This window comes from Rhinatrema bivittatum, chromosome 15, assembly GCF_901001135.1.
Source record: "Rhinatrema bivittatum chromosome 15, aRhiBiv1.1, whole genome shotgun sequence".
Classification (NCBI taxonomy): domain Eukaryota; kingdom Metazoa; phylum Chordata; class Amphibia; order Gymnophiona; family Rhinatrematidae; genus Rhinatrema; species Rhinatrema bivittatum.
The window spans coordinates 26,653,922-26,668,203 of NC_042629.1; the positions used below are offsets into that span (position 1 = coordinate 26,653,922).

At 43.9% G+C, this 14,282-nt stretch overlaps 1 protein-coding gene across 1 annotated transcript in view; it reads left to right on the forward strand.

The window, feature by feature from the left end:
- The window catches only part of PDXK (pyridoxal kinase), a 178,660-nt gene that overhangs the window by 12,291 nt on the left and 152,087 nt on the right, over positions 1-14,282 (forward strand). Inside the window, exons 2-3 of the mRNA XM_029578220.1 lie at positions 10,471-10,525; positions 13,417-13,521. Of these exons, the coding sequence (XP_029434080.1) occupies positions 10,471-10,525; positions 13,417-13,521 (160 nt within the window). The remainder of the gene's footprint in view (positions 1-10,470; positions 10,526-13,416; positions 13,522-14,282) is intronic.

Sequence of the window (14,282 nt, forward strand, 5' to 3'; positions counted from 1 at the left end):
AAACAACAAGCCATTAAAGAAGGTCATGAAGAAAGCATGCAATGAGAGCCATAATGGCTAATAACAAAGAAAGCGCTACAGTCTGCCCATCGTCTAGGTTCCGTACTGGGAAAAGCCTGTACACAGGAAACTCAACATGAAACCCTTGCCTCTCTAATTTTTCTTTATTATATATCCCGCATCCCTCCTCCCCTCCAACCCCCTCCCTAGCCCACCCTACCTCCTCGTAAGCTTCCATGCATATGCCCTGAACTAAGTGCCGTCTCTCACAGCCTAAATTATATAGCCTAAAGTATATAGCCGTTGGAACAGTGGGGGAACACTACTGGGCTGTATCTAAAGCCTCCTGCACCAGGGGAGTCAAGTGGTCTTGAAGCGGTTTCCAGACATTGGACAGAACATGTAGTTGTTTGGGAGAATGCATTTTAGCGGAAAGGAATTCTTGGGTTAAATGTCTGATCATTTGTTGGTGCCATAGGTCCGAAGTCGGGTGTATCCAGTGAGCTAAGATAGATTTCTTACCCATGAGTCCCAACTTCTTAATCAGTAACAAGCTATTGGGGCCCAACGCAGCTTTCAAAGACGGCTGGGTCCCAAAAAGCCACATCGGGGTACATCGGAATGTGAAAGCCTACCGCCTGGAAAACAGTGGTGGACCTGGGTCCAGAAATGTTGAATCTTATGGCAGGTCTAGAACATATGAAAATAGTCTCCTGACGTACTTTGGTATTTGGGGCAAAGATCGGATGGAACCTGCTTCGCTTTATAAGCTCTGTGGGGGGTAAGTAGGAGAACCATAAAAACTTGAAGTGGGTTTCACGGAGGAGAACATTCTCCGAAATGGAGAGCGTGTCAGAAAAACAGAACCGAAAGTCAGTGAGGGACAAGGTGAAAGGTGGCCATTCGTTCCAGCATTCATATAAAAGCTTTATCCCCTCTCCTGGAACTTCGTTCATAAGTGCACGCCAAAATGTTGCTACGGAGGGTTTTTGTCTATGTTTGATTGGGTCCCAAATCCTCCAGAGCATTAATGTCGAAGGTGATTCCCTGAGTGCCACCCCCCCCCCCCACCCCGCTGGGCAATGAAGTGTCTGACCTGTAAATACACATAAAAATGCTGTTTGGGTATTTGGTACGCTGCTTGTAGGTTCTCAAAACTGTGCATCTGCTGGGTAAGGGGAGAAAAAAGTTGGTGAACAGAATTCAGCCCCTGGGACCTCCAAGTATCAAAAATGGAGCTTTCTATTCCTGGTGGGAACAATGGATTACCGCTAAGTTGTAAAAGGGGCGTCAGGATATATGGGTGGCCTGTCCATTACATTTAAGACATTGCGAGAATGCAAGTCACCTTCTGAATGCGCGAGCCAAATGCCCAGATAGCGCATAGTGTTTAAGCTCTATCTTAACTGAAAAGGGCCATTCCATCTATCGTCTAGGGGAAATGCTTCTGATTTTCCATAGTTGATTCTCAGACCTGAAAATGAACTGGAACTTTGTATATCTTGAATATTTTTTGCGAGTCAAATCATAGGATTTCCAATAAAAGGTAAGAATTCTGTCAACAAATAAACTCAATTTAATACTTTGCCATCCATTTGGGATACCTTGAAAGAAAGCCTTATTTTACTGTTTAATAGGCAACGGTTCTAGTGTTAAAATGTATAATAAAGGAGAAAGGGGCTAGCCCTGTCTAGTTTCCCTGGGTAAGATGAATTTGTTTGGCAAAGCACCTTTGACCAGTACTTGGGCTGTAGGGTCAGCCTTTAGTAATTGTACCCACTGCATAAATTGGTCTCCAAATCCATATTGCCTCAACACTCATTACAAATTTGACTACTCTACCTGGTCAAAAGCCTTCTCAGCGTCCAGACTGTCCAGCAGGCCATCTTTAGCCTCCAATCTGGTTGACTGAAGGGCCAACAATGCCTTCAACAAATGAGAAGATGAATGACACCCTTTCATGAATCTCGTTTGGTCAGATGAAATTATTAATTCTACTGGTCAGGATAGATGCCAAGATTTTTATGTGTTATGAACCCTCCTGTAGCTGGGCTACGGGAGGCTTCTTACCTCTTCCTGGAGGCCGCTCCAAGCCAGGGCCTCGCCTGCGAACTGTCCAGGATTTGCTCCAGGGCCTGGGAGGCCTTGATGTCGTGGGGCCTGCCTGAGGCTGCTTGTGCTTGCATGGACTTCCTGGTTTGAGCCACACCCTTCCCTAGGGGCCGGCCTGCAGCACTTCTCCGTAGTTATTGGGCCAGCTAGGCGTGGGCCTGCCAAACTCCCCCCAGGGAGTCGCCGGTCTGCAGCCCTATAAAAGGACTTCAACTTCATTCTGTCTTGGACTTGCATCAGCGTGAGTTCCCTCTGGAGGCTCCCGCCTGCCAGAGCCTTGTAAGGTCTTCTGTTCTTCGTGGAACTCCTCGTCTCGTCTGCCTTCGTACCACGTCTTCGTGTCTTGATGTTTTGCTTGAGGTCCCTGACCATGTTCTGATGTTCCGCCATGATCTTCCTCATCCTATTGTGTCTGCCTGCCAGGATGTTCTTCCCTGCGTCTTCGTCATGAGCTCCGGGCCTTCTGACCTGTTGGGCCTAGGAGTGGCCAACAGGTGGGATTTGTCCCTGTGCCCTGGAGCGTCTGTTCCCGCCAGCCTTGGGGGAAGCTTCAGATGACACAGGCTTCGTCATTGGAGTTCCTCCTTTCCTGGGTCTGCCCTGCACTCATCCCGTTCTCAGTAGTGGGACAGGGTGGTCTGTGACCAGCCCATTGGGTCTGCCTGTGAAGGTGGACTGTGTAGGGCGCCCTGAGAGACAGTGCCAATGTCCTCCTGCCTTATGTCTTGTCTTGTTTGGATCAAGTTCCTCGTCATGCTTGTGATGCCGTCGCATCAGCCCAGTCTTGTCCGAGATGCCGTCGCATCAGTCATAGTCCTGTCTATGTGTCAACCTCAGGCCAGGCATGCTGCTCTAATGCCGATCAAGCGGCAGGTCCAAAAGGGCTCGGAACAGTCGGAGGACTGTTCCCCTACCAACATCACATGTTGTTGGCTCTGGGAGCCTGCAGGCCTGGCAGAGGGTAAGACCGTGTTCAGCCATGCTGGAGCATGCGGTCAACCCTTGGTTCGGTCCTGGACGGGTCGGGCTGAGGCCCAAGGGCACACTAAACACCCCCTTCTCAACAGAATGCAAGGCCTCTCGAGGCCGTGCTCAACATTATGTTGAGGAATAATCCTCAACAGTGTATAGCTTCTTGTAAAAAGATTCAAATACTCATAAGATCTCAGCGGTGTTTGTTTGGGAGATGTGAATTGGTCCTTAGGAAAATTTATAAATCAGAGGTTCTGAGCTCTGATCTGATTTTTCAACTGTTCCATCCTTGAGGCAAGCATTTGGTTTTCTTTTAACAAGGAAAGATACATTTCAGATTTTTCTTTATTTGCCTCTTCCATTGAAACAATAGTTTTTAGTTTCCATTAATTCTTTTTCCACCTCATTTAATCGCGATCCAAAATTTCCCATAAACTTATATACAGGCACCATTTAATTGTATAAATTTTTATTTAAAGCTTGTAAGGCTTCCCATATTGAATTCAAGGTAATCTCTGGAGATCTTACCAGAACTGTTTTTTTTTTCATCTCTGGAAGTTCAAATTCCTCTCCAGATACTGGCAAAGACCCAACTCTGCTGGTATCCTCGCCAGTGCTTGCTGAAGAGTAAGAGACTCTATTCAAACTTCAGTGCGTCCCTCTCACCATTCAGGCATGCGAACTGCCCCCTCAGATGTCAGTTGTTCCAAGAGCCTGTCTTCAGCCGGATTCGCCGGCACTACCCGATACACCGGGGACAGCGTTATTTGTAGCTCAGGGGAGGTGTCGGGTAATGCTTCCTCCCGATCTTCTCCCAGCGAGCTCACTCCTGGCTCCACTTCTCTCTGTCCCACGTGGTCATCCATCGGGCCCGATATCGTTGAAACAGGTAAGGGTAGGGTTTCCTTTTCTCTTGCTCTCCTTTTCCTCACAGAATGAGGCATTTTGATAAGTAATTCGGCTAACCTCGATGGAGCGCTCCAACAGTCAGCATGTAGGGTCGGCCATCTTAGGGCCCCCATATTGGCTTTCTTTTTGCATAGCTGCATTAGGACCTTCTTTCTTTTGATGGGTGAATGCGACCCATGTACATTAAGAGAACAGATATTAACTTGAACAATTCATATAAGACAAGTTGTTAGAGATGCAGGCCTTGTTGTGACATAGAGCCAACCTGAAGCAAGTTGCTCAGTTGCCCTTTTAAATCAAAAGCATCTCATTCAGAGAGAGGCTCCACAGCAATGCAGTAGCAAACAGCAAAGATGAACAACTCCTTTAAACTAGCACAGACCACAAGGTAGCAGTAACATACCAAATAAGAGACTAAATTTACAGCTGTGCCATGAAGGCCTTTGCATCCTTGCTGATAGTATTCTGGTTTCCGCTTTATAGAAAACCCTGAGGCGTGCTGGAAATTGGAGAGAGAATTTTATTCTCTTTTGGAAGAGTTGTGTACGGTAGAGTATTAGATCTCTTCATGAAGCCATAACCTTAGAAAAGAAATCATGGCAGATTAGAAGATTGCGGAATTATAAAGAACAACAATTTTCCTGTAGGCAAAAAGCAGCTTATAAGAAAATAATAAGCTGCCTTACTGGATCAGACCAAGGGTCCATCAAGCCCAGCTTCCCATTTCCAACAGTGGCCAATCCAGGTTACAAGTACCTGGCAAGTACCCAAAATATTAAGTAGATCACATTTGCCCATTTTAGACCTCTCATGATTTCATAGACCTCTACATATCCCCCCTCAGCTATCTCTCTTCTCCAAGCTGAACAGCCCTAACCTCTCTAGCTTTTCCTCATAGGGGAGCTGTTCCATCCCCTTTATCATTTTGGTTGCCCTTTTCTGTACCTTGTCCATTGCAACTATATCTTTTTTGAGATGCGGCGACCAAAATTGTACACGGTACTCAAGGTGTGGTCTCACCATGGAGCGATACAGAGGCATTAAGACATTTCCTGTTTTTTATTCAGCATTCCCTTCCTAATAATTCCTAACATTGTTTGCTTTTTTGACTGCTGCAGCACACTGAGCCGACGATTTCAATGTATTATCCACTATGATGCCTAGATCCTTTTCCTGGGTGGTGGCTCCTAATATGGAACCTAACATCATGTAACTACTGTATGGGTTATTTTTCCCTATATGCATCACCTTGTCCACATTTAAATTTCATCTGCCATTTGGATGCTCAGTCTTCCAGTCTCGCAAGATTCCTCCTGTAATTTATCACAATCCGCTTGTGATTTAACTACTCTGAATAATTTTGTATCATCCGCAAATTTAATAACCTCACTCGTCGTATTCCTTTCCAGATCATTTATAAATATATTGAAAAGCACCGGTCCAAGTACAGATCCCTGATGCACTCCACTGTTTACCCTTTTCCACTGAGAAAATTGATCATTTAATCCTACTTTCTGTTTCCTGTCTTTTAACCAGTTTGTAATCCACGAAATGACTTTGCCTCCTATCCCATGACTTTATAGTTTTCTTAGAAGCCTCTGAAGCAGGACTTTGTCAAACGCCTTCTGAAAATCCAAACGCACTACATTTACCAGTTCACCTTTATCCACATGTTTATTAACCCCTTCAGAAAAATGAAGCAGATTGGTGAGGCAAGACTTGCCTTGGCAAGATGCAAACATTAAAAAAAAATCTCAAGCTACTATGTCTTATTAATTAATAGCAGTTTATGGATTAATTATGCATTGAATAAAAGATATTTTCTCTCATTTTAAGAATATAAGATATGCCATACTGGGTCAGATCAAGGGTCCATCAAGCCCAACATCCTAATTCCAACAATCACCAATCTAAGTTACATGTACCTGGCAAGTACCCAAACATTAACCTCTTTAGTCTTTCTTCATAGGGAAATTGTTCCATCCCCTTTATTTTGGTTGCCCTTCTATGTATTTTTTCTAATTCTGCTATATCGTTTTTTGAGATGTGGTCACCAGAACTGCACACAATATTCAAGATGAGATCGCACCATGGAGCGATATAGAGGCATTATGATATTCTCTGTTTTATTCTCCATTCCTTCCCTAATAATTCCTAGCATTGTTTGCTTTCTTGACTGCTACTGCACACTGACCAGAAGATTTCAACAAATTATCAATTATGATGCCTAGATTCTTTTCCTGAATGGAGATTCTTAATGTGGAAACTTGCATTGTGTAGCTATAATTTGGATTACTCTTCCCTAAGTTCATCATTTTGCATGTGTTCACATTAAATTTAATTTGCCATTTGCGTGCCCAGTCTCCCAGTTTTGCAGAGTCCTCTTGCAATTTCTCACAATCCTCTTATGATTTAACAACTTTGAATAATTTGGTGTCATTGGCAAATTTGATCATCTCACTTGTTGTTCCCATTTCCAGGTCATTTACAAATATATCAAAAGGCAGGCTCCCAGAACAGATGCTTGTGGCTCTCCACTATTCACCATTTCTCCATTGGGAAAATTTACCATTTAGCACTACTCTCTGTCTTCTATCTTTTAACTAGTTCCCTATCCACAATAGGACACTGCCCCCTATCCTATGACTTTTTAATTTCCTAAGAAGTCTCTCTTAAGGGAATTTGTCAAGTGCTTTCTGGAAATCCAAATACACTATATCAATTGGCTCACTTTTATCCACATGTTTATGCCCTCAAAGAAATTTAGCAGATTGGTGAGGCAAGACTTCCCTTGGCTAAATTCATATTGGCTTTGTCCCATTAAACTATGCTTATCTGTATGTTCAGCAGTTTTGTTCTTTATAATAGTTTCTACCATTTTGCCTGGCATGGACATCAGACTTGCTGGCGGGTAGTTTCCTGGATTACCCCTTGATCCCTTTTTAAAAATTGGCATTACATTGGCAACCCTCCAGTCTTCAAGTACTATAAACCATTTTAATGATAGTTTCCAGATTACTAATAGCAGGTCCACAATTTCATTTTTCAGTTCTTTTAGCACTCTGGGATGTATACCATCTGGCCCAGGTGACTTGGTACTCTTTATTTTGTCAATTTAACCCATTACATATTCTAGGTGCCTTGTTTCAGTTCTGCTGAATCCTCACATTTGAATATCATTTCTGGCATTCTTTGCTTTGATCTTCCTCAGTGAAGATCATCTAATGGTCCAACTGACTCCCTCACAGGCTTTCTACTTCAAATGTAACTGAAAAAGTTTTTTATGAGCTTTTGCTTCCACTGCAAGCTTCTTTTCAAATTTCCTTGTTGCCTTCCTTATCAATGCTTTGCATCTAACATGCCAGTGCTTATGTTTCCTGTTTTCTTCATTCGGATCCCTTTTCCATTTCTTGAAAGATGTTCTTTTAGCTATTATAGCCTCTCTCAGCTCACTTTTTAACCATATTTGTAGTTGTTGTCTTCCTTCCACCTTTTCTAATATGTGGAATACATCTGCTCTGGGCTTCCAAGATGGTATTTTTAAACAGCGTCCATACCTGATATAAACTCTTAGCCTATGTAGCTGCTTGTCTCGGTAGTACCAAGTGGGAGTTTTTGTGAGAGAAAGAAGTCGGAGACACTCTCACTTGGAAATAACCTAACCCCCCTCCCTAATGATAATAATAGCCACTAACCACTGTATAGATTATATGAGTGTGTATGTATATATATATATATATCTATACTAATAAACGAAGCTTGACCGACGTGCCGCAAATGCGCAGTAGAGACCAGCTCTACCGCGCATGTGCGGGCGAGCACGTCGGTCTGAGCCAGCGTCAGAAAAAAAGAAAAAACAATGGCGGTGTCCAGTGGCAGCGGCAGCGGCGGCGGCGTTGGGTGGCGGCGTCCGGTGGTAGCGGCGGCGGGTGGCAGCGGCATGGCGGCATCCAGCGGCGGCGGCGTTGGGTGGTGGCGGCGTCCGGTGGTGGCGGCGGCGGGAGGCAGCGGCGGCGGCGGCATTGGGTGGCGGCGGCGGCGTCCAGTGGTAGCGGCGGCGGCGGGTGGCAGCGGCATGGCGGCGTCCAGCGGCGGCGGCGTTGGGTGGCGGGTGGCGTCCGGTGGCGGCGGGTGGCAGCGGCGGCGGCGGCAGCGAGGGAGGAGAGAGAGAAGGAGGGACTGACAGAGAGAGGGAGGGACTGAGTGAGAGGGGAGGAGAGAGAGGGAGAGGGAGTGGGACTGAGTGAGAGGGAGAGAGGGAGTGGGACTGAGTGAGGGGGGAGGGAGATAGAGAGGGAGTGGGACTGAGGGAGGGAGTGGGACATAGAGGGAGAGGGGGGAGGGAGTGGGACTGAGGGAGTCAGGGACTGAGGGAGAGAGAGGGAGGGAGTGGGACAGAGTGAGAGGGGGAGGGAGTGGGACTGAGGGAGAGTGGGGAGGGAGGGAGTGGGACTGAGGGAGAGGGGGAGGGAGTGGGACTGAGGGAGAGTGAGAGGGAGGGAGAGAGGGGGGAGGGAGTGAGACTGAGTGGGAGGGAGGGACTGAGTGAGAGGAGAGGGAGGAGTGGGTGGGAGGTAGGGGGTGGAGGGGAGAGGAGAATGAGGGGGAGGTGAGAGACAGAGGGATTGTAGCCCTTTTTAACGGCTTAACGGCGGGGTTGGCAGCGAGGGAGGAGAGAGAGGAGGGAGGGGACTGACAGAGAGATTGGGGGACTGAGTGAGAGGGGAGGAGAGAGAGGGAGTGGGAGTGAGTGGGAGGGAGGGAGTGGGACTGAGGGAGAGGGGGGAGGGAGAGAGAGGGAGGGAGTGGGACAGAGGGAAGGAGAGGGGGGAGGGAGAGAGAGGGAGGGAGTGGGACAGAGGGAAGGAGTGGGACTGAGGGAGAGGGGGGAGGGAGTGGGACTGAGAGAAGGAGGGAGGAGGGAGTGGGACTGAGTGGGAGGGAGGGACTGAGTGGGAGGAGTGGGTGAGAGGGAGGGAGGTAGGGGGTGGAGGGGAGAGAGAATGAGGGGGAGGTGAGAGACAGAGGGATGTAGCCCATTTTAACGGGCTTAACGGCTTGTATATATATATACAATTCATTGTAAATCTCAAACATCCATTTTTGGAAATTCCTCCATTCTACAGGTTTATTCACTTTGTTAAAGTTTCTATTTTGTCTTCTTCTTGCTCCTAGTTGTACGTCTCCTTGTTTATTGTAACTGCATCTATATTATGTATAGTTCATATTATTTCGTTCTCTGTTCCGGTTATCACCCATTGTTTATTGTAAACCGGCTTGATGTGATATTATCACGAATGCCGGTATAGAAAAAATTAAAATAAATATATATATATATATATATATATATATATATATATATATATATATATATAGTATATGTATGTGTATTTGCCAGATGTAATAAGATGAATCATTCACTTATGAGAATGACTGTCAGTACAAACTAGAAAAGCAGGTTATATATGCAGAGTGAGCAATGCAAATATTTTTCCCCAGCTAAAGGAATAAGTATGTACAAATGGCCTAACAAACGTTTTCATGGTTGAGCATCCTTGAAACACTCTAGATGATGTCTCTGCAAGCAGGTCTCTTTTGGAGGATTTAGGCGGTACTGGGGATCCAGGTTTGTTGAGGAGCTAGTCTTGTTGAGGTGGTCTATATCAACGTTTGGCAGAGATTCAACCCAGTTTCCTGTGGCTGCTGCTTTTATGCTTTCAGCCTTGCACATGCGTGTTAGCAATACTAAGTTCCATTATCTTTTCTGACAGAAAGTCCAAATAAATACTTTCCAAATGAGCTACAATGCTGACCTTGTACTATAGCAATGGAATATGTTGTTCTTTTTACCTACTTCCTCTTTCGTCATCTTACAATATGCATTGCATTTGTCATTTTACCATCACTGACTGCTGATCATGCTTTCACACAAAATGGGACCTATGTGTCCCTATGGCTGAACACTGAAATAACTTCACGTCCACTTTTTCCTATACTAATACACTACTTCTTTCAGTTTTTCCTAACCATTTTCCTCATTTTATCATAGTTTTCCTTTTGAAAGTTAAATGCTGTTGCAGTAGATTTCTTTACTGTCCTACCTCCAGTTATCATTTTTGCTTGTTCTTTTATGTGCACTACTAAAAGGCATTCTTGGAGAGGGAAGAGTAGAGGTGGGGTAACCATGCATGTGCATACTTTCAATTTTCCAAAGTATGCACATATAGCTACATTTACACCTGCTTGCGAGCAAGTATAAATGTGTGCATGTATGTCAGTTCCATTTCTATGTATACATGGCAGTTTTCACTTATGTGCATAAGTCCACTCTGAAAATTCGGACTAAAATCTGCATGTATTTTGTACACATAAACTTTAGTCCTCATGAGCTGCTGAAAATGTTATCCTTTGTAATTATATTGCTACATAGTACTCTGAATAGGAAAACCATATTTATTTTTTTATTTTGTATTTCAGGTTTTGGGATTTGAAGTTGACACTGTGAACTCTGTCCAATTTTCAAACCATACAGGTAAAAAAAAACAAAACATGAAGAAACCAGTTCCTTCTTAAGTTGAAGGTGTCGGGAGGTATCAGGGGAGGAGTTGGTTTTGAAGCAGTGGAAGGGGAAATTGCATAGAGGAAGGGCAACAGGAAAGTACTTAAGGATAGAGGGGCACAAAAGTGGTATACTAAGATCCTGGCAAACATTAAAAAAACGTGTGAATTATGGAGCAAAGTATCATTGGGACTCAGGCAGAGGGAGGCATATGCTGCTATTTTTGGACTCCATTGATCTCAGGAAATCCAACTGTTTGGGCACAATTCTTAATTCCAAGATGACTGTGGTGGGATTTGCTATGAAGCTAGTGCTGTATATTAATGTAATGTTGCTATTCAGTGATAAAAGAGAAGATGAGAAATATGGCAGGTATGTTTATTGTAAATTAATAGCAGTAAAGCCCCCAGAAGTCCATATTTATCGCTAAGTGTTAGCTAGACAAATGATGGGATTTGAAAATTCCTCCACAATGAATGCCTCTGAGCTTTGCGGCTAAGTAGTTAGGCGGCTGAAATTTAGCTGGATAACCTGGATATGTTCCAGGGGCAACTCCACTAATCTGGCTAAGTTAGCTCCATAAATGCTATTTAGTGTTGGCTAACTTTAAGCCTGCCTGAAAGCAGACCTAAAAATAACTGGATACATTTATCCAGCTAACTTTCCAATAGCCAGGTATATTCAGTGTCATGTCTGCACTGCTGAATATCCAGTAAAAGAAAACCAGATACATTTATCCGGCTAAGTTAGCTGGAGCCCAGTCTCTCAATATAAACCTCAGACTGTTCATCTAATCTTCTCATTTTCTTTGAGGACGAGCAGCTGCAGTGAGCAATGCAAATGGGTAACATGATTCCTTCTGTTTGGACAGATATGGCCAACAGTAGCACAACCTCTCATAGTAAAGGAGCGCTGCGCCTACAAATGAGGAACTGGAGATTCACCCCACTTACTGGCCAGTTTTTCCAATTCACTGCCAAACAAAAGCAAGCCGTTAAAGGGCAATTTGGTGGTAAGCCTTGGAGGTTGCCATCGGCCAACCAATTTCTCAACCATAACTGAAGTGCGGACCAAATCACAGCCCGCATCTGCTAAGAAGGCAGCAGCTGATTACTTAACTGCCCTGGAGTTTACCCTAGAGTCATCAACCTCCTGGGAGAGAAGCAAACAAGAGCAAGACATCAAGGAACAACACGAAGCAATCTGCAAGGTCATTGCCACCACTTCAAATGCTTGCTTTAGGATAGACTCAATCTTTTTATCATGAGCATCCCTGAAGGCTACTCCTCCTTCCACTGGAATAGTGGTCCACTTGGAGACTGCACACACAAATGCATCTACCTTTGGAAAACTTAAGCGCTCTCTTACCACTGGATCTACAGGCCTTCCAAAACCTGACCCCCTTTGAAATTAGCCTCTGGGGCGCCCCACTCAATATTAATCGATTCTTGAATGGCCTCCATCGTGGGGAAAAAACAAGAAGCTTTACACAAGGAAGCCAAAATGGGATTTCTCTTTGGCTCAGAGATAAACCTGCCTGCCTGCCTATAAACACAATGTCCCTGCTCTTCAGGCACTACTCATAGACAAAGGCTAATTATTAGGCCTAGGACACCTTTATGCAAATGTTTCCCAGCGCTGATTGAGCTTTAGGAACTTAGTAGTTTAGCATTTGTTTTATAATGTTTTTGTTTAAACCTTTTGAATTTGAATGTTTGTATTGTACAACGCTTAGGTCTTCTTGTGTTAAGCAATCAATACATTTTAGTAAATGTAAATCCCCAGGCTGAGTGAGATGTGGAAAATGTGCATTAAGCACTGGATGTGACTTATTCTGAGTGTTGGGAACATCAGCAGAGGAAGAGCTCTGGCAGGCATGTGTGGCAGCCAAGGTAACTAACTGAGCCGGCTGCCTGCATTGCAGGGACTTCTCCCTTCTCCTGTACTTGTGTATAGAGGGAAGTCTGGTCCACTGTGACAGGGTCATGTGTGTCTCTGCCCCCTTGCTTCCTTTTCTTTTAAAATTTGGAAGAGAGTTCTTCTTAGCTGTTCTTTTGACTATATATATCCTCACCACGTGCACTGCATCCTCTCTACATCCACATTGCCTGCCCTATGGAAGTTTTTGGGTCACACAATGTATTTGTTAATGTAGGTGTCCCTTGTTCTTGAATGGTTAGGAAGTACTGTATTAAACCAATGGAAAATTGTATTGCTCATTTTGGATAATAAAGCTGCAGCTTACTTTTTCTTCAACTTGTCCTCTGTGCTATGTTTGTTTAAATTGGGAGGAAGAGAGGAAAAAGCTTGAATAGAGTGATTGGGAGATGGTACAGAAGAAGCTGACTAAGCTACATGTGCACATGTATATGAATACACTGCCATGCTGCTTTTGTTGATTCTGCCCCATCTCATCCTTACAGTTTAGACAGTAGGAGCTCATATTCAATAATGCAAAAGGATACATATGAAAAATCTGAAAAAAGGCCTTTAAAAACTTTTTTTCCCTTCTGATTCTGAGATGCATGTAAGAAGAAAATGGACTGAATTATGGGTGAAAGATTCCTATACTTTCTCAGATTTGACTAGAATTGAGCATGTGGCTTATCGGAGGGACTGCTTCTGCATACTCCACCTGATCTCCTTACCTGCTTCTCGTCCTCCTGCCCCCTGCATTCAGTATGCCTGTGTCTTCCCTAATCCATCACATAACTTATCATTTGCAGTGGAGGGTTCTCTTTTTTTCTGTCCCAAAGAGCTAGAATGGCCTCCCTTTTCTCCTTTGCATAAGTGCTTTTTTTAACTCACACTCCTGTTCCCTTGTCTCTCTGATTGCTGATGAATTCTCTTTTCTCCTGGTTTAGGTTACACACACTGGAAGGGACAAGTTTTAAATGCAGATGAACTTCATGAACTCTACGACGGTCTGAAACTGAACAATGTTAACCAGTATGACTACGTGCTGACAGGTAAAGGAGTGAGCAGGTCGTGCTCATTAACATAAAAGACTGTAATTATATCAGATCTTTTGGAACAAATGAAACCTACTATTTTTGCTCTAACAGAGACATGGCTAAAAAAGATGGACACAGTATTAATTAATCAAATAGCACCTCCTGATTACGCTATATTTTCAATTCCCCGTCCAAGTAGGAAAGGAGGTGGTTTAATGCTCATCGCCAAAAAAGAATTAGGATCAAAATTAAGACCTGCAAACATTGTACAACCTTATGAAGTAGCCTTCTTTAATTCTAACTTGTTGCAAATCAGTTTACTGTATTGTCCACCTGGCTTATTAGAATACAATATTTCTCCCATTATGGACCTATTTGTCAATGAACTGGAACCTGGAAAACCGGCAATTATACTAGGAGACCTCAATCTGCATATGAATGTTTACCCGAGATCTGCAACCTGTAATACTCTCGTTGAATCATTAGCTGCTCTAGGCTTTGAACTCATTACAACTGAGCTGACCCATAAGGCAGGCCATATATTAGATTTAATATTTACAAATTTCAAAATGGATAGCACTTCAAACATAGCATATATACAAGTACCTTGGTCGGATCATTTTCTAATTCAATCATCACCCACTTTTTCTGTAATATCTACTATCAAAAACAGTCAAAACATTTTCCTTTCGTCTACCAATAAAAAACAGAAGATTTTTTGAGTGAAATAGAACACACCAATGAACATATAGATTTTTCAGATTCTGGTCATGCCA